We start from the raw sequence: 25,039 nt of genomic DNA, 5'->3' as shown, positions 1-25,039 counted from the left end.
CAGAAGAGAATGGCAAGAACATATAATAAGAAGGTGCGCCCCAGGAAGTTTGAGGTAGGGCAGCAGGTATTGAAGAAGATCCTCCCACATCAGGTCGAGGCAAAAGGCAAATTCGCCCCAAATTGGCAAGGACCTTATATCGTGACCAGAGTATTGTCCAACGGTGCTTTATGTTTGACAGATGTCGAGGGGAGATGTGTCGACATGGCTATCAATTCTGATGCAGTCAAGAGATATTATGCGTAATTTCTTTAATTATGGCAATTTTTGGTTTATTTGTTTGTATTTGGCATTTATTGGATAATGAGATGACGGAGGCAGTTCTTTCTTCTATCCAAACACTTTTAACCCTTGCTTCCCCCTTTGAGCCTTAAGTAATTCTTTCATACCCCTCTTTTGGAATCACTAATGGAAAAGACATGAAAAAAAAAAGAAAAAGAAAAGAGAAAGAAAATGAAAAGAAGGAAAATAAAAAAAGAAGAAGAAGATAAAATCATAAGAAATACAAAACCGTGGGAACTACGTTTGACCTGATTCCTCAAAGAGGATACGTAGGCGCCTCACGGCTCGGTCATAGTATGCATCATAGTGAATATAGGATGCATAATGTACATAGTGTGCATAATAGGCACAATGTGCGTAACGCGCATAGCTCAAAATAAGCGTAAAAAATAATAAATTCCCCGAGCAAGAAAACTGGGGCAGAGGTTATGTTTTAAGTTCCAACAAAGGTTTGATTCCAAAAGTTGTAGCACATCACCCTTCAAATTGTTTTCATTTTTATAGCCTTTCTTTAACCCCACACCAAAACCAATATCAACATCCAAAAGACCTCCCGATCAATGTCCAAGAGATGCCAAGTCAGGCAAATAAAGCCGAGAATAATACACCGATCCCCAGCAAAGAAGAGGATCGTAAGACTGGGAATGAATTGATGGTCAAAGGAATCTCCAGAAGAGAGGGTCGTATCTACAACACCCCGATTCCTCAAAAGAAATAAAATGAGAGAGTCTTATCGGTGAAAACCTTCACAGGCACCGAGAGGCGATGTAAGATGAGGGATATGAAATGAGAGAGTCTTATTGGTGAAAACCTTCACAGGCACCATAAGGCGCCGGGAGATGAGAGAAAAGAGAGAGTCTCATTAGTGAAAACCCCCCGAAGGGCACTATGAGGCGGCAAGACAGATCAACAAAAGCGACCACATTTGCAACGAGATGGACAGTCAGTTATCATCCCCAGCAAGTCAGACCATCGGGCAAATCGATTGATACAAATAGATTGGGTCGGGAATCTATGGTGCACGTCATGATCACGGGGACCAGTCATATCCTCCAGATAAGTTCTTTTGAGTTTCTTCTCCCACCAAAATATTGGTTCAGAAAGACTTTCTCCTTTTTCTATCTTTTATTTATTTTCCTAAAATTTGTCTTGAAAGGATTCTTCAAAGCTTACTACCAGAAACCGGAGGGGAATTCATCCAATGCAGGATAATACAAACAGTCCTAAAGGCCGACCCCAGGCAATGCAGTGATCGCGCCCGGCAATTTTGGAGGAAGTAAGCTCATAAAGGGAGTGGTTTCAGGAGTTAAAAGCAGACTCCCACAGCACGTGCTTAAAGAGAAAGCAGAAAAGGGGATTAATTGAAAGCCAATCCCCAGCGGGCTAGAGACCCCAGCAGGCAACTCTGCCCAGTAATCAATTATGAGAACATAGAGCGAGAAAAGGGGAAGAGAGAAAAATCGTTCGCCGGAAAGGCACTCTCTACCACCACGATTAAAACTGACTAAATCCTTTTGTCTGCTGCAGGAGAACAAAGGATTGATAATGGCAGCAATACGCAATGCCAGGGAAACCACCAAAAACCTGGGCAGAAAATTTTCTGCCAATTGTCGAAGATTTTCTCGGAAGAACGGGGAAGCAATTTCAATACATTTAAGTTCTAGGTCGCCCACCAGTATAATGCGGGAATACATTTAAGTTCTAGGTCGCCCACCAGTATAATGCGGGAATACATTTAAGTTCTAGGTCGCCCACCAGTATAATGCGGGAATACATTTAAGTTCTAGGTCGCCCACCAGTATAATGCGGGAATACATTTAAGTTCTAGGTCGCCCACCAGTATAATGCGGGAATACATTTAAGTTCTAGGTCGCCCACCAGTATAATGCGGGAATACATTTAAGTTCTAGGTCGCCCACCAGTATAATGCGGGAATACATTTAAGTTCTAGGTCGCCCACCAGTATAATGCGGGAATACATTTAAGTTCTAGGTCGCCCACCAGTATAATGCGGGAATACATTTAAGTTCTAGGTCGCCCACCAGTATAATGCGGGAATACATTTAAGTTCTAGGTCGCCCACCAGTATAATGCGGGAATACATTTAAGTTCTAGGTCGCCCACCAGTATAATGCGGGAATACATTTAAGTTCTAGGTCGCCCACCAGTATAATGCGGGAATACATTTAAGTTCTAGGTCGCCCACCAGTATAATGCGGGAATACATTTAAGTTCTAGGTCGCCCACCAGTATAATGCGGGAATACATTTAAGTTCTAGGTCACCCACCAGTATAATGCGGGAATACATTTAAGTTCTAGGTCGCCCACCAGTATAATGCGGGAATACATTTAAGTTCTAGGTCACCCACCAGTATAATGCGGGAATACTTTTTAGCTCTAGATTTTGGAATCAGTAGCCCCACCTGAAGACGGAAGGTTACAACAGAGATCCCCAAGCAGGAAACAATAAAATCCCCAGCGCCAAGAAGCAGAAGGCTGCAAAAGCAAGCGCACATTCAAAAGGAAGAAGGAACGCGTCTCAGAAGAAGCAGTTTGGAAACGTTGTAGCATGCCCAATATAACAATGTTGATGAAGAAACAAACCACTGAAGAAACCATTGAAAGATTTAAGGAAGAAAGCCATGTTCCCAGCAAATCAAGCAAAGTGATGAAAACTGACATTCAGAAAAAGCGAAGGGCCAGCATCATCTCCCAAGTTCACAAAATAAGGGCATCAGAGGAAAGCGTTAGCCGACAAGAAAGCAAGGCAACAAGAACAAGTTGAAGATAGATGAGATTCCATAGTCTAGCTTAGCTTCTTGTTTTTCCTTTTAGAACAATGTAACAAGGAGATCAGTGAGCGGTATCATCCTACAGCAGTATGCAACAGTGCACAACAGCAGCGAGCACTACAGTCACACGGTAGTCCCAGCTACCAAAAATTTCCCGAACTACATTGACCTGATTCCTGTTCAGCCCAGGATATGTAGGAAACCTCTGAAGCAAAGGTTCGGTCAAATCTTTTTCAAAAAATGCTTCACACGGAGTACTCAGACGAGCAAAAATCGCCCGCTTTATCTTTGCGCGAAAACCCTTCGTGTCCTCGTGCAAAGAGGGGCAGCTGTAAGCACGTGATTTTTGCTTTACGAGCAATCGCTCCAAAAGAAAATAAAAATAGTGACAAATGATTTCGCTATACAATGTTTCGAGTTTTCCGTGACATGTGTTGTTAATCATTTGTGGGTCTGTCCATTTTTGCATCTAATCTTACCGATCAAAATACGAAGCATGTATGTCAGGGTAATTAAAACCATAATTCGGTCGTTAAAAGAAAATCCACAAAATATGAAATGCATCTAGGTTGTGATTTAAACCTACTCAAATATTTCAATATGTGTGTGATAACTGTGTTAAAGGTTTAAATTAATGATTGTTTTAATGTCAGTTTTTATTATTTTTATTTAATTAATTTTTAAAATTAGAAAAAAGAACAAAAGAAAGAGGGCAAGATTAACCGGACTTGGGCCTGTTTGTTTTGAACATTCTAAGCCCAAAAGCAGCCCAAGCGACCCATTCCCCAGGCCATCAAAACGACGTAGCTCAACACCAAAACTACGTCGTTTCAGGGACGGTTAATCTGAGCCATTCATTTCCATTGATCCGATGGCCTTTATTGGCCCTCATGACCCGACCCATTCCCATTTTAACCGACCCCCTACTTAACCAAACGGCACCGTATGGATTAAGCCTCCCCAATCCTGGCCATCAATTGTAATCAATCCAACGGCCAGGATTGAATCAGCCTCCCCGTATATAAGCCTTCTATCGTACCCCACGCCCCCTATCCGAACCCCCCCTCCACTCACCGTCTTCACCAAAGCACTGAAACCCCCCCAAACCCTAGTAGCCGCCCTAGTCTCCCTCGCCATTAAAGCCGGCGGCATGAATGCCGGTGACCACCTCCTGAACACCCTAAGTCCCCCTCACTCTCCTGAACATGGATTTGTTACCCCCTAGCCTCGAATCACCTTCCTTCGTCTCGAATCTTCATTTGAAGATTCGAGTCGAACCCGGACCTATACCAAACCACCCCATCTTCATACCAGATACTCCCCGAACCCTCCTCGTGACCAAACCAGACTTGGTTTGGTCCGAATCTACCCACGACTCCTAAAAAACCAGATCTGAAAACCCAGACCTTAGAACACATGCACCTGGGAAATCCGGCCGGGCTTGAAAGGGGTTTGAGGTTTAATGGATCTTGACCAAGGTGTTCTCCTGTGAGAACACCCTGGTTAAAATTTGTTCGGCCTCAAATGGTCAAAGCTAAGTCGGACTTGGGTCATTTCGGTTTAAATTTCCCCAGTAAGTGTCCTCTCTCTTTTTTTAGTTTTGATTGAGTTGTCAGCATGATTTGTTGTGATTATTTGTTATTATCTGTTATTTTTCCTGTTTTCTTCCGTCTCTAGCAACGACCTTTTATTTGGTCGGTTGATTTTCTATGTGTGTGTTCTGAATGTACTCTGTGATATACATGCTCATCGATTAGATTAATCGTCAAATAAGTTAACTCATATAGGTTCCCAGTAATTGAACAAAAATGTTTTAAGACAGTCGGGACCTTGTACGTGTTGTTTATATGAGCGACTGATTGTTACTTGTTATAATTAGTATAGTCGACTTGATAAATATCGTCGACTAACTTCCCACGACTGAATGTTCAAATATTCTAATACGTACAACCTCACTTGACTGAATGGACCTGTATTGTGATTTGAATGTTGGGCATTACCTATGAATGTTAGTTTGTAACTACATTGTAAACAATTAAAAGAACCAGGCTGGGGCAGTTCTGAAATCGAACGATCAGAAGCCCAAAATGCCCTGATGCTGTAATAGGCAGGGCAGTGATAATCAAGGTTAAACAGGGGTAATCTGGGGTTTGAAAAGGACAGAAAAGATTAGTTTAAATGAACTGACAAGTAGGGTACTAATTAAGATTAAATTAATGCCAATGGGGAACAAGACATAAGAGTATGGGGTTTAAAATAAATACTTAAAATGAACCCATAACTCTTGATTAAAGAAAAGCCAGGCGTGGGGAACAAAAGGGGCTGGCATCAAAAGATGCTTGAGCATGGGTTAAAAGAGTATGGGCAGTCTGCAAGTAGGAGGGAGGCAGCTTAGCTGCACTGGGTCATTTGGCTTATATTAGGCCATTTCAGAACTTAAAAAGGGCTGGAAATTTTTAGTCTGAAGAGAGGTCTTGTGAGTTTAAAGAAAAAGACTGAAAACATAAGTTAATTTCCAGTAAACACTGTAACCAAACACTGTCTGAAAAGTTGTATAAGAGTTCATATTGGTCAAGCTGTCTCGGCCAAGTTCTGTGGTTTGCATTGACTGAGCTGCTTGTGATTGTTGAACTGTTGGTGTTGCTGCATTGAACACTCTGTTATTGCTGTTGTTTCATTACTCTTTCCTGGGATTGCTCGTTTGGTGCTCGACTATTTGCTGGTTCTCTTTGTTCTGGGAAATATTGTTGTTTGTCTGTGGGCTGTGGAAAACATTTGTGGATGTTGGTTGGTTGTTGTGTTGTTGCTGTTTGTCTGCTGTTGCTGTATTTGCTGCATACTACTGAGCTGACAATTATCCTCCTTCTTCTGCTTTGCTATACCAGGTACACGATTAATAGTGCTAATGTAACTTGAAAGTTTGAGCATGAATGCAAAAGAGAGGACCTGCAGATTGTTTTTATATATACATGGACTGTTGTATTAAATGTCATGTAGTATATAATAGTTACATTTTCGTTTGGATAATAGAAGTAGCCTACATGCTTAGTATATCAATGTAGGTCAGTGAATGCTAGTCATATATGTATGCTGTTAGGTGAAAATATTCCATTGCAATAAGTTGTATCTTAGACTTAGTCTGATGGTGTAGTATATTCTCTAATGTAGGCCAAATATGAAAACTATCCACTTTAGTTAAGTTCTTTCCTCTTTTGTCAAATTGTCACATATAAATTGATAAACTCATTTTGCAGAACAAAGAACCAGTTCAGGGCCTCAACCTCATGAAGGTCGAGCCCAAATCGAAACAGACCAAGTAGGCCCGTATCGGAAAAACAGGGGCCCAAGTCTGGCCCATCTCGCATGAGCTAGGTTTGGGCCCAAAATGTTCGATTAGTTGTCCATAAGTGTAGTCACGTTTTTATTATCCTGTAAAAGCATTTTGAATCCTGTTATAAATAAGCTCGCAATCTTGTAATCGACTAGGGCTATCTACTGTTTTCAATTAGTAGAGACAAACGCGACAAGAAACGTAGTTGCTATAGGATGTCCTTTTAAAATAAAGACGAGATGAGCCTCTACAAATAAAAACGCACAAGCTGCGGGGTCCTCGTTAAAAGTACATTATCGAAGCATTCAGTTTCCAGGACGGGTCGTTTAGCAAATCTCACGGCCCTCCCAGAATAATAACGCGATAGTCTCTTTAAGCGCGTACTTAATAAAGTTACCCCCTTAAACTCGGGTGCACATTTATGTGACCCAAATCCAAATCTCAACCGAGTAGAGATATGTCAATAACCACAGGTGCATTGATGTAACGTGGTTCGAGATATGTTTTCATGACGTTGCAAGTCCTATAAAATAACAGTAATGATAAAGCGGTTAAAAGATAAAATTGGCACATAAGTTCACCCTTGTATAGAATAAGATAATCAAGCCAAATATAACAGTTGAGCGACCGTGCTAGAACCACGGAACTCGGGAATGCCTAACACCTTCTTCCGGGTTAACAGAATTCCTTATCCGGATTTCTGGTACGCAGACTGTAATATGGAGTCATTCTTTTCCTCGATTCGGGATTAAAATTGGTGACTTGGGACACCCTAAATCTCCCAGGTGGCGACTCTGAAATAAATAAATAAATCCCGTTTCGATTGTCCTTTAATTGGAAAAACTCCCTTGTACCCCCTCGCGGGTATGTAAAAAGGAGGTGTGACAATCGGTGGTGAATCTATAGAAATGTAAATATTTTAATTTTTGTTGTTTGTAATAGATAGTATGGTTATGTAATTGTTGTACATAAAGAAAAAATTATGATTTGATAATGATGTTTGCTATAATATATCTTATTTATGTCATTTTGAAGAATATGGATAATATTATTAGATCAAATTAAACTCTAGCAGAGTTTGCAAGAAATATACAACCACCAGAAGTAGTTATATTTCATATATCTCATTGTAATTATATTTTGTTAACCACCAGAAGTGGTATATGTCTATGATCACCAGAAGTGATAATTTAGGCTTTCTATGGTTACAATTGAAGATAAGCTACATAAATATTCTCTATATTAAATGCACGCCTCAGTTTGCTCCTGAAGTAGTAAATATTTTAAAAGAGATTGAGGCATCACAATTTGATGTGATTAATGCGCATTCAGATAATTATGTTCGATTTCCTGAAGGATGAGAACTTTGGATAATATTAATCCATTCCCTGAAGTGAATGCGACAATATTAATAAATCGGGTAAATATGAACGCACTCTTGATGTGAATATATCACAATTCACCTTCAGAAGAGGTAATATAATTGAGAGAATATATACTCAATATTTCGTATTTTAAATTTGCTCCTGAAGAAGTAACACAATTGAAATTGCCTCCTGAAGTAGGAAAATATTATGAAGAAGAGTTTTCTTGTGCTTAAACAATTGTTTTACATTGTTTATTTGATTGTGATTTTCTCTCATGATACCAGAAGTGTATGAGAAATATTTGATAGTACAAAATGTATCAACAACTCCTGAAGAGCTAATTGTTTGCCTAAAGGATACATGACATCAGTAATGCCCGATAAATATTAGATTGTGGATAATAAATGAAGGCTCTCGAAGAGCTTATATACAAATATGTCATTCATATTATATGATTATGGTCAAAACATATGTTGTAGTACACCTGAAGTTTACTAATACAAATGGCTATCATATTGAGACTACAAATGATTGGAAGATTGATAATCTTCATGTTTCCACAATCATAGGGGGTAAAATAATATGTATGTGAGAAGTTACCCGTCTTATTCTTTAATTTGTACTATATCATGTATCACAGTAAATCAGAAGTTTACTAAAGCAAAAGTTTATGCCATAGTAAACCAGAAGTTTACTAAGAGATAGCACATGACATGATAAACTTGAAATTTTCATTTGCCATTTTTAAATGAGCTATTTGAGAATTCAGATAAGCATATACTAAAGAACTAGAAGATTCTTCAGGAATTCTCATGTGTTGCTTGCTCTCATAATGAATTGATTATACCAGCTAAAGTTGGGACTAAGACCCCTGATTCTGAAATATATAAAAGGTGAATATGGGCTCGTTCACCTATCATGTGAACCACTTATAGGTGCATATATGAGATGGTTACATGTGTAATTATTGTCAACCTGCAGTTTGGCATTTGGAATTGATTTTCTCGATTAAGAGCATAATTTTCAGATTATGAAATCAAGACAGTTCATCTTGATAATGTTGGTTTATATCCAAGCTGGTTTAGCATTGAATACCTCCTATTAATGGCTAAACCATTTCTTATGAGAACAAAGATTCATGTGTTGGTCTAAGATTTTTTAAATTACATATAGCAGCACTTGTATGCATTAGATCAATAATATATGATAAGTCCTCCCTTCACAATTGGTTTAGGATCAGAAACCAAATATTTTTACTATCTTTTGTTGTGTGGTATATGATTAATTTCTCTACCATAATACACAAAGATATGTTTCCCAAAGATGATTGGGGATATATGTTAGTTTTTCTAATATTTGGGGAATGGAATAAACAGTTGAAAAATATGCTATATGAATCGAATTATCATTAATATGATCCTCACTTAGAAGATAATTCAAGTCGAATGCCAGAAGCATTTGCTGAATCCAAAATTATATATCATATTTCAGCTACAAATGCTCCTATTAAAATTAAAATCCCTGAAGGATAGAGTTTACTGTACGCATGAGCGTGGTAGACCAATCGATTCCAAAGGTAACAATCCTTGAAAAATAGTAGGAGCTAATGATCATAATGAGGAGGAAATAAGCTCTAGAAGAGCCCACGACATAACATTTCATGAAATTCCCGAAAAAGTTCAGGTACCTGAAAATAAAGAAAGTGATGAGATCTCCACAAGTTATGTCGCTTCGGAACTGACACAAAATGATCGTCGACGATATATTTGATACAATATAGTGCACAATATTATAAAAGATTGTGAGGATCGGACCAGCAGTCCAGACACTTGAAGATGTCATACCATTTAGATACAAGTCTTAACCTATATGACTTATTTGGCTAAATCTATATGAAGATCCTTGAAGGATTGAAAATGCCCGAAGCATATAATTCAAAGTCTTGAGAAATGTACTCGATCAAATTATAAAGATCTTGTAAGGTTTAAAGCAATCTGTGCGCCTGTGGTATAATCGCCTCAGTAAATATTCGCTGAAAGAAAGTTACATAAATTATGTTATTTGTCCATGTATTTTTATAAAGAAAATGTCATCAAAATTTGTTACACTTGCTGTTTATGTTGGTGACATAAATCTTATTGGAACTCCGGAAGAGCTCCAAGAGGGTCTTAAAAATACTTTTACATGGACAAAGTGTACCCATTAAATACACCAATGAATATTCAATCACTTGAAGTGAATAAGGATCCGTTCCAACCTCTAGAAGAGGATGAGGAGCTCCTTGGTCCTGAAATACTCTATCTCGGTGTAGATGGTGCACTTATTTATCTTGCTAATGCTAAAAAAATTGGTGCAAATCGTATTGGTAATGCAGATGCAGGTTATTTATCCGATACCCACAAAGCTTGATTTCAACCCGGCAAGCAGGGAGTGCATATGATTGAGATTAGTGATTCATTCGAGAAACATGTGGGTTGGAATGTGATAAAAGACCCACAATATTATACGGAGACAATGTTTCATGCATAGCCCTATTAAAGGGGGGATTTATAAAAGGAGATAGAACGAAGCACATTTCACCAAAATTATTGTACACACACGATCTTCGGAAAAATGGTGACATTGATGTGCAATAAATCCGTTCAAGTGATAATCCAGCAGATTTATTCACTAAATCTTTGCCAACTTCAACTTTTGAGAAGATGATATACAAGATTGGAATGCGGAGACTCAAATATTCGAAACAAGTTTTTCATCAAGGGGAGTAAAATACGCGATGCACTATTTTTCCCTTACTAAGATTTTTTCCCATGGGGTTTTCCTTATAAGGTTTTTAATGAGGCACCTAGTAATGTGTATTACTAAATATGTGTACTCTTTTTCCTTCACTAAGATTTTTTCCCACGTGGTTTTTCTTAGTAAGGTTTTAATGAGGCACATTATCTTTTAATGAACATCCAAGGGGGAGTGTTATAAATATATTATATTATGGATGTTCATTTAGTACTCCGCTGTAAATAAGCTTCCTGAAGAAGCTTATTCATATGAGACTCTACCGTAAATATTTTTATATATTTAAGTACTCTATTGGAAATAAGCTTCCTGAAGAAGCTTATCACTTCGATACCCGGTTATGGATAAACATTATCCCCGGTAGAAGATTATCCATACCGGATATAATAAGTTTATCCTTTCAGTACCCAGTTATGGATAAACATTACCCCCGGTAGAAGATTATTCATACCGGGTATAATAAGCTTATCCTTTCAGTACCCAGTTATGGATAAATATTATCCCCGGTAGAAGATTATCCATACCGGGTATAATAAGCTTATCCTTTCAGTACCCAGTTATGGATAAACATTACCCCAGTAGAAGATTATCCATATCGGGTATAATAAGCTTATCCTTTCAGTACTCCGTTATGGATAAACATTGCTCTTAGTAGAAGATTATCCATATCTAGTATAGTAACAGCTTACACAACAACTTCCTTTCTTCTATAAATAGAAGAGATTTCAGTTCATTATGTACATCAGTTTGAATTCGAATAATATATTAGTTTCTTTCTATACTTGTCTTTACTTTATAGTCTTTATTTTATAACAACTTTGGAATTATAGTGCCAGCTTCATAATTATTATCTACTCCAAAAATATGTACATTTTAAAAATATTATCGAAAAGGAATTTTTACATTCCTATGCCACATAGGAAACCTTATTACCCTCAATGTTTAAGGTTTGACTTAATTACACTTAGTATACCAAATTACCAATTTTATACCATAATTAATTAAGGGTATAATTAATTGTACGTTTTTTACTCCTTAATTAAAGGAGTCTGTATAGATAAGTATCCTCACTCATCTAACGTTTCTCTCTCCTAACCCCCCAGCCCCACCCACGTTTTACCCATAACAAGATGATCGGCGGAGGAAGCGTCAGTTTCTTTAGAACTAAATACATCTTCGCCGCCGTTGACGGTTTTCGACGAGGAAACTCCTCTGTTCTCTATTTCTCCATTCTTCATTTCTTATTTCACTTCTGTTTTACTTTTTCTATTTCTAATCTGAGTTCTTGATTTCGCACACTTTATACATACATTTGATACAACAAAAATATGAAGTAGTTACAGTTGGATTGATCAGAATTTGAAATAAATAAAAGAGATTTTTACATTCCTATGCCACATATATTTCAAATTCTATGGAAGTCTGATTTTGCGGTAATATCTATAAAATTCCTACATTTATCTACAAATAAACTACACATCAGTTTTATGATGTATAAAGCAATATTGTTTTTCATAATTATCTACAAAATTACTACATTTATACTACAATTAAACTACAATCTATGTTGAAAAAATGTTGACTATAAAATTTTTCTCTTCATCTACAAATTTTCTACAAAAATTCTACAAATATACTATAAATCAGTTTAAGTATGTATAAAGCATTATTATTTGTAAGGGTATCTACATAATTACTACATTTATACTACAATTAAACTACAATCTATGTTAAAAATCTACAAATTATCTACAAAATATCTACAAACTGGGTACATTGAATTTTAATATCCCAATTCCCATTCAATTGTAGCATAATTGGGATTTTTGACAAAATTGCGTTTTTTCAGAAGATTTGTAGAAGTTTTAGTCTTTTTTTTATTCGTGAAAATAGAAAATAAAGCATCTACAATCAGAATACAAATAATCTATAATTTATCTACAAAATATCTACAAACTGGGTACATATTTGGACTCAACATGCTTCCCCTGAAATGTATGTTTCACATTTTTGATAAATATTTTTGTCCAAAATAGTACTAAATCATCCACTTAAATATAATTTTTATACAATGTTATTCAACTTTCATACAATAAGTAAAATGAATAAAAGAAAAATAAATAAATAACTGTCTACAACTTTTCTTCAATTTATCTACAATTTCTGCAATATACGTCTTCTTCTTTTTCTTCGAGTTTCAATCTGAAATTCAGTCAAAATCAAGTCTAATCTTCACCAAAACCCCTCAAAATTGAGATATAAACTCCAAACCATATTCCCAATTATTTTTAACAACACCCAATCCAAACAAATAATGATTTTTGAAAACCCAAATTTGAATTCAAAGCTTTCAAACTTTTTAATGGCTGTCAATGATCGATTTGTAGCGATTTTGATTTAATGACGAACTGAGATTTTTATTTGTAGCGATTGTGAGAATATCAAAGAACAGAATTTGATTATAAATTGAAGATAAAGGATTTTTGTGATATGATTTGATCTGATTTACGCCAAATCTTTTTAGAAGATTCTGCTCCTGAATTTTAGCTCGACAAATTAGAAAGATTCAGCTACTATTAATTAGTATTTAATGATTGGTATAATAATTGTAGAAAAAATATGGACAGGGCGGGTAAATTAAAAACTATGTACATTTTTGGTAATAAAGTTTCATATATGGTATAGGAAAGAAAAAATCTCTATAGAAAATGCGTTAGAACTTAGAATATGATAAAAGGAAAGGTAACTTTAGAAATTGGTGGGCTCTTCCCTTTGTGTAGCTCCTTTCTTGGTAGTCTATCCTATGTTCTTTATTCGACCAAGACATATGGCTATGTTCTAGAAAATCTGTTTACCCTTAACCTAACGTAGTAATGAGATATAACCATCTTTTGGACAAGGCTAAGATTGGAGAATTCAACGTCTAGTATGTTTTTTTTTTTTCAATTCGATTTTCGATATTCATATTGTTGATTAAATTTGTATTCGTGTTGAAAAGCATTATATTGGGGAAAAGTGCTCCCTAACAAAAACGACTTCATACTCAAAGCTTGAACCCAAACTACCCCACATTAAGGGTGTATTGTGGGTCGGGACCGGCCCGAGACTGCGGGCCAAACGGGCCAAACGGGCTGATCTCAAATGGGCCGGTCTCTAATGATGCATAAGCCCGTAGCAGGCCGGTCCAACCCAAATATCCCGTGAGCCCGGGACCGGTAGGCGGGCCTGGGCCGGTTCAACCGGGCCCCAACGGCTATTTTTTATAAAAAAAATTTTAAAATGACCAACGGTCAAATTTTTAAAATCTAGTCGTTGGTCTTCAATTTCCAACCGTTTGGGAGTTTAAAAAATAGCCATTTTAACCCTAAACTTTTTATAATTACACTTTTTTCCAATTCTCAACTATAAATACCCTCTCATTATTTCATTTTTACTCACAAATTTATAAATCTCTCTAATTTTCTTCTATAATTGATTACTTTATTATTGCAATTTCGTGAAAAATTGTGAAGTTGGTGAATTGAAGTATTCAAGTCTTCAAGTCTTCAACGATATTCAATTTTCAAGAAGTTGTTCGTCAATTCGGTAAACTCGTTCCAACTCTTAAGTTTTAATATTATAGTTTTGTTTGTTTTATTTAGTATAATTATAATTAATATGGACTTTTCTTTGAAAAAAATATTTGGTGGTAAGGGTAAGGGAAAATCTAAAATTGGTGAATCTAGTCGCCAAGCTACTACTCTTCCCCCGGCTCCCCGACCCAAACTTGTTACCCGTCCTCCTCCACCTATTATTCTTGATAGTGATAACCCTTGTTTTCAATTTTCCGATAGTCAATTTTGACATGATGTTGCACCAGGTCAACAATTAAATAAAGAAGTTATGAATGCTCTTTATCCTAATCAAACTATCTTTGAAAATGATGAGGAAAATGATGATTTAGATGAAACGCAACCGGATTTAGATGATACACCTACTAGTCCTGTTAATAACCCAACTGATGGCCTGACCCTCCTATAATAACCCCTACTTTTAATAGACAACCTTCTAAACGGCCCGAAACATCTCTTGTTTGGCACTTTTTTACTCAACTAAGAGAACAAAATAAGGCTAAGTGTAAAACTTGTGGGTCTTTGTTGGTTCATAAATTTAATGGAGACCGTAGCGGTACGGGTAGTTTGACTAGACACATAAAGGCACACCCTAGAGATAAAGCTAGATATTTTCAAATGAAAGCTCCGCAAGAGGGGACAAGTGTAGATACTACGGTTAACCCTAGTACATGTTCAAATCTAGTTCAACCGGGAATTAACACTGTTACCGGTGGCATTTTATATTATAATCCAAATAAAGATCGTGAAGAATTGGCAAAAATGGTTATTGTTATGTGCTTACCCTATAGTTTTCCTTTTAACCCTCATTTTGTGCATTATATTAGAAGAGTTTTTAATCCTACTTATAAAAGATGGCCTCACGCAACCGTAAAGAGCGATATTTATAAATATAAACATGAATATGAACAATATCTGCGCTATTTATTTACTCATATAGATTGTTGCATTGCTATTACTACTACTATTGGTAGAAGTGGTAATGACTGTGATTATCTAACTGTTACAAGTCATTGGATAGATGAGGAGTGGATAATGCAAAAGCGCATTATTGTTTATAGAATAATTAATTCACGCCACACAGATAAGTTTATTGCTAACACGGTTGCAGATATTTGTAGATATTTTTGCATTAAAGATAAAATTATGTCGGTTTCAATGGATAATGCTTCTAGTAACACTAACGCTATAGGCTTGCTTACAACTACACTAAATCCTGCATTTAGTAATATTTTTCATGTTAGATGTATTTGTCATATTTATAATTTAATCGTCGGTGCTGGTATGAAAGTTTTAAGTGTAGAAATTGAAAAGGTTAAAATGACTCTTAATTGGCTTTTTTATTCAAACCGTAGAAGTAGACTTAGAGACTATTTTAAAAGATGTGATGAATTTGGCCTCAGAGAAAGAAAGGTTCCTAAACCTTGTCCGACTAGATGGAATTACATGTATGAAAGTTTAGTTGTTGCATATGAATATAGGAACCCAATAAGCGTAACGTATAATGCTCGTGTAGGTGATGGTGATGGTGATGATGATGAGCACCTTACAAATCAAGATTGGAATAATGTTAAAATGCTTGTAGACTTTTTAGAACAATTTCATGTTGCTACAAATGAATTATTTGGCCAATATTATCCTACTATTTCTAACTGTTTAGTTTATATTGCAGCACTTGTAGATTTATTTAGTCAATTCTCAGAGGGTAGAGTAATTTATCAAGAAGCTATTAATTCTATGAAAACTAAGTTTAAAAAATATTTTTTCCCTATCCTCCCTATTTTTGGTGTTGCTGCATTGTTAAATCCTACAATGAAATTAGGAGGTCCTCACTTTTGGTATTCAAAAATTTATAACGCTTTATCATTTCAGCTGAGGAATTTGCTACACTTGGAGATGCAAAAGCCTCAATTAAAATAAATGCTCAAATAATTTATAATGCTTATCAACTTGCCTTAGATCATGCTAGACCAAATGTTCCAACTCCTACTTCGTCTAGTTCGCAATCATCTAAAAGAACTACGGGCCTAAAAGCCCTTAGTTCTTGGACGGAGTTCAGGGGTTCTTAAGGTGATAATTTTGGTGATAGTTCACAACTAAATGAGCTTCAAGTTTATTTGTCGCAGCGACTTGAATCAGAGAATCTCGACGGCTCCTTCGATATTTTGGAATGGTGGAAGGACAAACAAAAATACTATCTGGTTCTTTCAAGGATGACTCGAGATATTTTAAGTGTTCAAGCTTCAACAGTGGCACCGGAGAGCGCTTTCAGTCAAGCAAGACTTCAAATCGGTGATCATAGAGCGTCTATGAGGGAGAGCTTGGAAAAATCAGTACTCTTTAGAGATTGGATCTGTTCGGAAAGAAGAAATTTTGGACTTGCAGAATCACAACCGGAGATAGATGAAGCTTATGAAGAAATGCTAGCGGATGCTGCTTCGCCCGGAAGCGGTGATGAACAAGCTTCTTTTCCACCACCACCAACGGAAATTCCTCCGGACCTTGAAGGATTTATGAGATTTGTTAGAGATAATACATAGACTAACATGTAACTTGTATTTTGGCACATCTTCCTTAGTTTTTTTTCCTTTTAATGGTGGTATTAGTACCTTGTTGTGCTCATTCCATTGGGGGGAGGAAGACTAAGAAAGATATTGTCATTCTTTGTTAATGTCGTAATAGTAAAATATATAAGACATTCCCTTGAATATTTCTTTGCAATTTATTTTGTGTTTAAATTTGATATAGTATATATATTATATATCTAATACATATAAACTATATATATATATCTAATACATATAAACTACATATATATCTAATATATACTATATATATTTATATAGCTATATATATATATATATTTATATATATATATATATATATATATATATATATATATATATATATATATATAAGCTATATATTATATAAGGCAATATATAATTATATATACACACAATACACCCTTATATATACATACTATACATACTATATATACTATATATATTTATATAGCTATATATAAGCAATTTATATTAGTATATACATATATAATTTACAAGAAATTGCCTTAGATAAAAAAAAATTTAAAAAAAATAGTCCGGAACGAAAAGCCCGTTAGGCCCGTGGGCCCGACCCATTTAGCCCGGGACCATGTGGGCTTAGGACCACCGTGGGCCGGTTCCACCCATTGGGACCGTGAAGACCGGGACCACCAAAGCCCGACCCGCCAAGGCCCGGGGCCGTTTAGGCCCGGGCCCGGCCCACAATACAGCCTTACCCCACATCGGGGTGAAGTGCTTCTAACAAAAGCAATTTCATACTCAAGTCCTTAACCCAAAACTTCCCAAAACCTCTAGTTAAGAATGAAAGAATACTTATAGCTTCACCACAATCCCTGTTTTAATTAACGTCGAATATGTTGTTGTTTCTGGTTAATAGTACTGCGACGAAAAGAAATCAAGATCATGATTCGGGTGTGTTTAGTAGGATGGAGAACGAAACCTCCTTTTAACTATCCAACACTAAAAATTTAGAAACTATTTCAAATACATGGGAAGAAAAACCTTAAGCAAACAAAAGTCTGTTTTTTCCCTTTTAATGAAAAATATTTTTTCAAGGAGAATAATTACTGTGTTTGGTTACCAAACAACGACTTATTTTCTGAAAACTATTTTTCAAAGAATGTTCTCGTTCATACCAAACGCACAATTAAGGGCCCAAAATATACAAGTTACAGAATGAAGAAGAAGAAGAGGAAAAAGGCCAGGGTCAATACTGAGTTCGACTTCTCATAAAAGAACTAGAACTCCCCATTAAGTTTGACTCTAGGTTAATTCCAGTTCCAACCAGATACTCACTAAGCTAATAAGACTAACTGCTCGTTTGGTACAAGGGATAATAAACCGATAATTAAATTTAAGATGAATTTATCCCATATTTAATTGAAATAAAATCGTGGTATGTTTAATCCTGAGATTATTTATCCCCGGATTGTAGTGTCATTTTTATCCCTATGGGAGGGTGGGATAACTAATCCCGGGATAATTAATCCTGAGATAACTTGTTTCCCAACCAAACAGCCCCTAAGTGTTCACCTGTATTCTGTTTGAGCGCAACTGTAACAAATTTGTCACTAACATACATTTGCAGTAATGCAATGTCTCTAGTAGTAAAAATCCCAAGTCAAATCAAAATGGTTAATTCATCACAGCTTACAAGTTAAGAATTTATGTGTTGTTTGCAAAATTTTCAAAACTATAACGTGCAAAGTGGCAGCAAAATCTCTACTTTGGTGAAGAGAACAACCTGAAGATAAAAATTACTAAGACAAACATCTTGGCTTTTGAACAACGTAGCCCACCTTAGCGAATGATGACATGCATCGACAAGAAGCTCGATCAGCAAGCAAAGTGCTGCATATCCAAATACGAAATAATATAAAAGAAGATCCTCATTTCACAAGTTTCCTCAAGACTGCTTCAGCTCGTTGTTCAAATTTGGGTAGCGCCCAGTCATGCTGAATAATATCTAATCCGTCCTTTTCTGCTCCCAAACTCTGCGGAAGAAAATTAACATCTGTAAAGCAAGATAGAATAGGAGGACAAGTGCAATTTGTTCCCGAAACAGACAGCATCATATAGTTATTTTCTTGCTCCTGCTTAGGCCGATTGATTTCAAATAGCTATCAGCCTAATATCCATTAGCCAAGGTGCTACTCAGTGGTAACGGGACATACAAGGATAAATTCAAGATCAAAACTTGTCTAGTATAGACTCGATACCCTTCCCTTTAAAGACTTGTGAATAATGATGAATGCAAGCCAACAGGACCCCTCCCCCCTTTCCTTCTCCATCGACCAACTATTTCCTTTACTACTTTTTCGAAGTAATCACCTTTAATCAAAAGGAAACTAGTTTCAGGGTGGCAGGAAAATGCAAGGGAAAAGCCAAGGACAAAGAAGGCTGATATGAACTAAATATTTCTTGGTGCCAAAGGGAATTCTTTAAGAACCAAGCACAAATGCTAATATTTAAAGGTGAAAAGACTAGTGTTAGTTTTGCCTTGATTAACATAATGTTTGCAGAAAATCAAAGGAGAATTTTGATTATAAGCATATAGCCTAAGAGAATTTTACCTTGCTGGGGTCAAAACCAAATCCGCTCATCTGCATCATGCGTTGAGTATCATCGGTTGCTGCAGCAAATACAGATATAAATAATTTGAATTGGGAAAATCCCAAGTAACTGAATTGTTCTCCAAAATTACTGCTCTTCAATATATTCAAAAAGAGAAATCATTGCCCACAGCTTGATACCTACTTAAAGAAAAGAAACTACACAAACGTCTAAAAAAACTACTGACCATTTTCTTCTCCAAGAATGAGACTGAACAATCCCCTTAATCCAAACAGATTGAGGAAATACCTGAGCAGTTTCATAGCAAGTATTAGATACAAGTAGCTGCCTATTACAGAAACTAACTTAAAAAGCATTAGTTCTTTGGAAGATTAACATTAGTGCTAATGTTTACCATGAGCGACTGCTGACATAACTGACATCAACTGTGCTTAGATCAATGCCATTTTGCAACATGGTCCTGAACCTCTGAGTTAACGGAAAAGGTATCTTCGCTGAAGTATGAGACACCCAAATTTACGTGAGTTGGTACAAGGAAGAAAACATAATATAAAGCTTCACGAACTTCAAAGCTTAATGTACCTACACCTTTAAGAACTATAACAAGATAAAAGTGCACTCTGCAACCAAGATTTTACAATGAAAAGAAAATAAGGAATTCAAATTTTAGGAAAAGGAATACCAGCTACAAACCCAGAGAAGAAGAAGTTGACCCAGGCAAATGTAAGAGTCTGGCAAGATGGAGAATATGCAAGAAATTAGTCAGATCCACAAACTAAGATATCTTCAATAATCAATCGATTATTATGAAAACATGATACCTGAGGAATTATCATCGACAAGTTCTTCTTCATCATATCCATAGCCATGTTTGGGTCTGAGAACATTTGTGCCTGTGGATTCTGAGCTTGGCCCTTGGGAACATGTAGTAACCCGTTTTCCTGCATTTTCACGCGTAATATTTGTTAACTATTTGTTTCTAAGCAACCTGAGGCTTTCCATTAATGGATTCACACTAAAATACATGTTCTTACAGCTGGTACCATGTAATCCCTGACAAGTTATATTCTCAGGTTTATTTCTTCAAAAAACACCCTATATACCGACCTACTTAGTTATTCAAGTTGGATACTGATGGCATTCATCACTCAGACACTCCTGGTCACCAATCCAGTGCGTCCTTATTTATTTACTTCTTAAAGTTTGATTACTCATGTCATCCAAATGGGATACCTGCTTCACTATTTTATCTTTTATTAAAGGACTATATAGTAGTATCATTTTATAATGAAGTCCGCTTAAGAAAAAGTTGAATCTTCAGTTCCCTTTATTTGCCCAAACCCCTCCAAATCCATTGAAATGAGAGGGATGACAAGCGTCTATCGATATATTTTACGTATTGCATCGTGTTGATGTTCTTTTTAATATGTGATGCTGAATGATTTTTGTTTAGTAACTTAGAACTAGTAAACTAGTGATGTAAAAAATTACATCCCTTATATTTTAATAACTACTTTTAATCGATTAAAACCATAAAGAAGTTCACATAAATTTCTTTTAAAGGAAATTCTAGTTCTATACAAGTCATGTCCCCCGATTTTTTCAAGTTTTGCGTATGTGACTGTCTTTCTACCTGTCTCTTTGCACCAATTACAAATGAAATATTCAAGTACAGACAAATAAACGTCAGAGTTTGTACATAGAAACGCTTGTGATACATTAGTTGAACAAAACCATATGATGTTCACTCCACCAATTAACTATTACTAGCTCCTCATTCTTTTCAAGATCATGCCAATGGTATGGGTACGGAAATGCAAATCGAAAAGGCTTTCTTCCAGGCAATTAAAGCCAGTTAAAGAAACCTTGTAGCCACTAGGATGCTCATCAAGTAATATCCTCTCCCAAACAAGATTTGCATTCTTTTTTGGTTGGATAACCGAGAAATCCCCGAGGAACAAAAGTTCCATATTTCAATAGCCATTTTCCAATTATCATTCTAGTTCTATCATTTTTCACAACAAAATTTTACTTTTATCCTTAAGTACCTTATCATAATTCTTAGCAGTAATTAGCTAGTGTTCACTAGTAATCCAACTATTTGACCTCCCTGTTGTATAACTTTTCTGCATCATAACTACTGGGCTACCAAGAGACAAGTGCAGTAAAGTAAGCCTAAAACCGTCAATCAAAAAAGAAAAGGCCGAACCATGTCCAAACTGGCAGTTTTAACCTGTTCTGATACTCCCTCTGTCCCGTAAAAAGATAATCTTATACTTTCATGTGGTCCTTCCCAAAATGATGCCCATGCTCCTCAACTTATAGTATCATGTGGTCTTTCCCACTATTATCCTGACAACATCTCAAACTTATAAAAGGTTGACTTTATAACAAGTTTTTAATCAGTTTTCTTCAGAAAACACTACAATTCAAGCTTAACTCTTGATTTAGACACAAGCCAAACTACAACAATCAGATTAGGAGAAAGAGTGTGTTGAGTATCACATCTATGCATTTAAGAGGGTGTTGTAATAGCAAAAAAAATAAAAAATCAGTGTGAACTTATCATCGTCAACCCCATAGCCCAGAAACCCAAAGGGCACCTGGATACTTTCCCCAACCATCTTGCTCCAGTTTTTACCAGCATCCCCTTTACTACTCTCTTCAGATTTCTGTCTCTCTGTCTCTTCCCACGCCCTCGTCTTCACTAAGTTATCAAAGTTTCAAATCATCTAACTAATCATCGCCTTAAAAGTTTTCTTTTCACCCATCAATTATCTCTGACACCTCACCACCGTTATATCTTTGATCTAATCATATTTTCTTCATCATAAGAAAAATTACCTACCAACTTTTTATTCCTTCGAGTTTAATTATGAAATCCAACAGCTCATACAGTAAAGCATACTAGAAATTAAGCATCAATCACATTAAAAAGTAACTAGATACATTTTTAATCTCACATACTTCAATCAAAGCAAGTTCTAAGCACTGACAGTGTAAAATATATTTATGCAATCAGGTCATTTAAAAGGTAATTGTAGGTAATCTGTTTAATAGCATTGGTTTGTTACCTAGACTATAAATGGTAAGTAATCTGCTATTATAGGTTAAATTATTCAGTTCATTAAATTGTTATCGTATATAACTTAAATCCAATATCAATATAAAAGAATCTTTTTTTCTTCATAATGTGAACATTAACAAGCAAGCAAACTTTTAAAAAAAAAATCGTTAAGTACAATGATTTACTAAACAAAAGAGCCACCAAACCTCATTGCTGTAATAAACTTTCCTCGCGCGAAACGATTTAGCTGGAATATAATTAGCCCCGGCTCTCAAATTCCTTGCCCTAATTATCACTTGCCTGAAATTAAAATCCTCAAAATCAAAATTCCAAATAAATAACATAATTACTTAAAACCTAATAAAAAGAGGATAGAAAAGAACCCTTCTTTGATGATTTTAGGATCAGGTTGAGTAGAAGAACGCATAAGCTTTGAGACAAAGTAACGGAGGATTCCAATTAGGACCATAACAACTGAGAGCGGGATTAATACCCAGTCTCTAATTGCTGTGTCCAATACCAAATCTTCTGCCATTTTTTTTGAATCTGGTGTTTGTGATTGGAATCGGAATTCTGCTTTGGATCTTTCTTTCCTCAGCTACTTTGGTTTTGTAGTGAGGTAGTAGTAGAGGAGAGAATACAATGATGTTGTAGTTCGTATCTTAATGGGCCTTAGTCGGATATGCAAGGGAAATATTTTTAGAAATAGCCTCATTTATAATTGGTAATTGAAAAACAGCCATAAAAGTAATTGAAATTTAGTTATTTTTTTATTTAAAATAATATACAAAAATATCCTTAAAAGTTTGGAAATTCTCCAGCATAATATGCTGAAGTTCGAATTTATTACATATGAGATTCCAGCATAATATGTTAGAATTTCATAATATGCTGGAGTTCCAACATAATATGCTGAAAGTTTATATGCATGAGTTCCAAAATGGAACTTTTTGGATTTCAGCTAGGGTATTTTTTTAGATTTTATCTTCGTATAAAATAGTGACTATTTTTCAATGACTTTACAAACGCTGGCTATTTTTCGATTATCAGTCTGAAATTGGCTAGCCCATACTATTTTCACGATGCACAATGTCCAACGTGTATCTTCATAAGATAGGAATAAGGTCCACATACACACTACCCTTCACAGATCTCACTTATAGGATTACGTTGTTGTACAGTGTCCAACGTGCAGAAAATGGCTCTAGCTAGCCGCTTGTGATAGCACGGTTTAAAATACAGCCGTTTTAAAAATTATTTAAAATTTAGTCAATGTTGGCAAATTTCAGACCTGCCTTGTTGTTACTCCTCCGCTTTCTTCTTTTTTGCAACTTCACACAAATACTTGTATGGTTTATACTTTATATATAGAGTCTATTTGATGAGTTTCTGCATTAAGTGTGCATAATCTAAAAGGGATTTTTATTTATGTGATTTTAAAATTTGAGAAACTTTCAGAAACTACGATGTTTTAGTGCTTATTAGCTAGTTGTAGCTATCATTTACTATATTATTTCATATATCTATGTTTTCAAGTTTTTAGAGTGTATTGGATGTATTTAAGCTATTGTATTCATAAATACAGTAGCATTTCTCGGCGTGAAACAAGGGATTATAGCTAGACAGATTATTGTATTCGACTGTATTCACGGCGTGAAACAGGGGATAACAGCTAGACAGATTATTATATTCGATTGTATTCACGATATGTATTGTGAATACAGTAACGTAAATAGCGAAATTTATGGTCTATTCAGTTGTTTTTAAACGGAAAGTGAATCAATTAACATAATAGACTCCTCATATAACTCAACAAACTCAATTATAAATCTGAATACATAAATACATCTGAATACATAAATTATATTAATTAAAAAAACATATGAATACATTCATGGAATATAGCGAGACGGTGATTACAATGAAATACATGAAATACAACGAGATACATTGAAATACAATGAAAAATAAATAATGAAATACATAGAATACTGATAATAGGCTATAATTACGTATTTTAGTCTCTTATTACACTCTAATTTACTTTAATTGAGTTTGAGCTTTAATCGCTAGTTTTTTGCACTAATTATGTGTTTTATGCCTTGTAGGAGTGATTCCGAGCTATGTAGATATTATGGAATGAATTCAAGTGATTTGGAGCTTTGAAGTCTGAGTAAAAGCCCAAGGAATTAAGCCGGAATCATGTTGGGGGATCAACAGATGATAGTTAAAAACGAAACGAAGAATCGAGCGGGCATACAGTGCATTGTCTAGTAAATTGCACATAACTTTTCACTCAGAACTCCGTTTGGGCTCCACAATATATCGTTGGAAAGTTATTTGAAAGGTCTACAACTTTTATGTTTTGCATTTTCGCAAATTCCCACTACCGAGGTGGTGTGGCGCGAAATGCGCCGCGCCTGTGGAAATTTCCTACAGCTTGTTAGAATCAGCAATCTGAACTTTCCCACTGCTGCACCACATGGTGCGGTGCGGTAGTGCAAATTTTATAGAGTGGTTGTCCTATTTTGCAAGGGAGAATGTATTTTCGTCTGGGCTCGACCCGACTTGGTATAAATATATGTAAAAACGCTATTTTGAGGAGGTTGGACATACTTTTGACACAGATTCGATCTAAGGAGATAGAGACACAA

General features: G+C 35.8%; 1 protein-coding gene across 1 annotated transcript; it reads right to left on the bottom strand.

Moving 5' to 3' along the window:
- Nucleotides 1–18,351: 18,351 nt before the first annotated feature.
- On the bottom strand, nucleotides 18,352–23,042 carry LOC107771040 (uncharacterized). The gene is made up of 8 exons (XM_016590371.2): nucleotides 22,769–23,042; nucleotides 22,592–22,685; nucleotides 20,140–20,259; nucleotides 20,001–20,049; nucleotides 19,713–19,812; nucleotides 19,545–19,606; nucleotides 19,318–19,376; nucleotides 18,352–18,738 (listed from the first exon to the last, which is right to left on the bottom strand). Exons 1-8 carry the CDS (start codon nucleotides 22,918–22,920, stop codon nucleotides 18,634–18,636), a joined length of 741 nt encoding a protein of 246 aa, XP_016445857.1. The 5' UTR covers nucleotides 22,921–23,042; the 3' UTR covers nucleotides 18,352–18,633.
- Between the last annotated feature and the right edge of the window lie 1,997 nt (nucleotides 23,043–25,039).

This window comes from Nicotiana tabacum, chromosome 11 (assembly GCF_000715075.1).
Source record: "Nicotiana tabacum cultivar K326 chromosome 11, ASM71507v2, whole genome shotgun sequence".
NCBI classification, from domain to species: domain Eukaryota; kingdom Viridiplantae; phylum Streptophyta; class Magnoliopsida; order Solanales; family Solanaceae; genus Nicotiana; species Nicotiana tabacum.
This window is presented reverse-complemented; position numbering and strand designations above follow the sequence as displayed.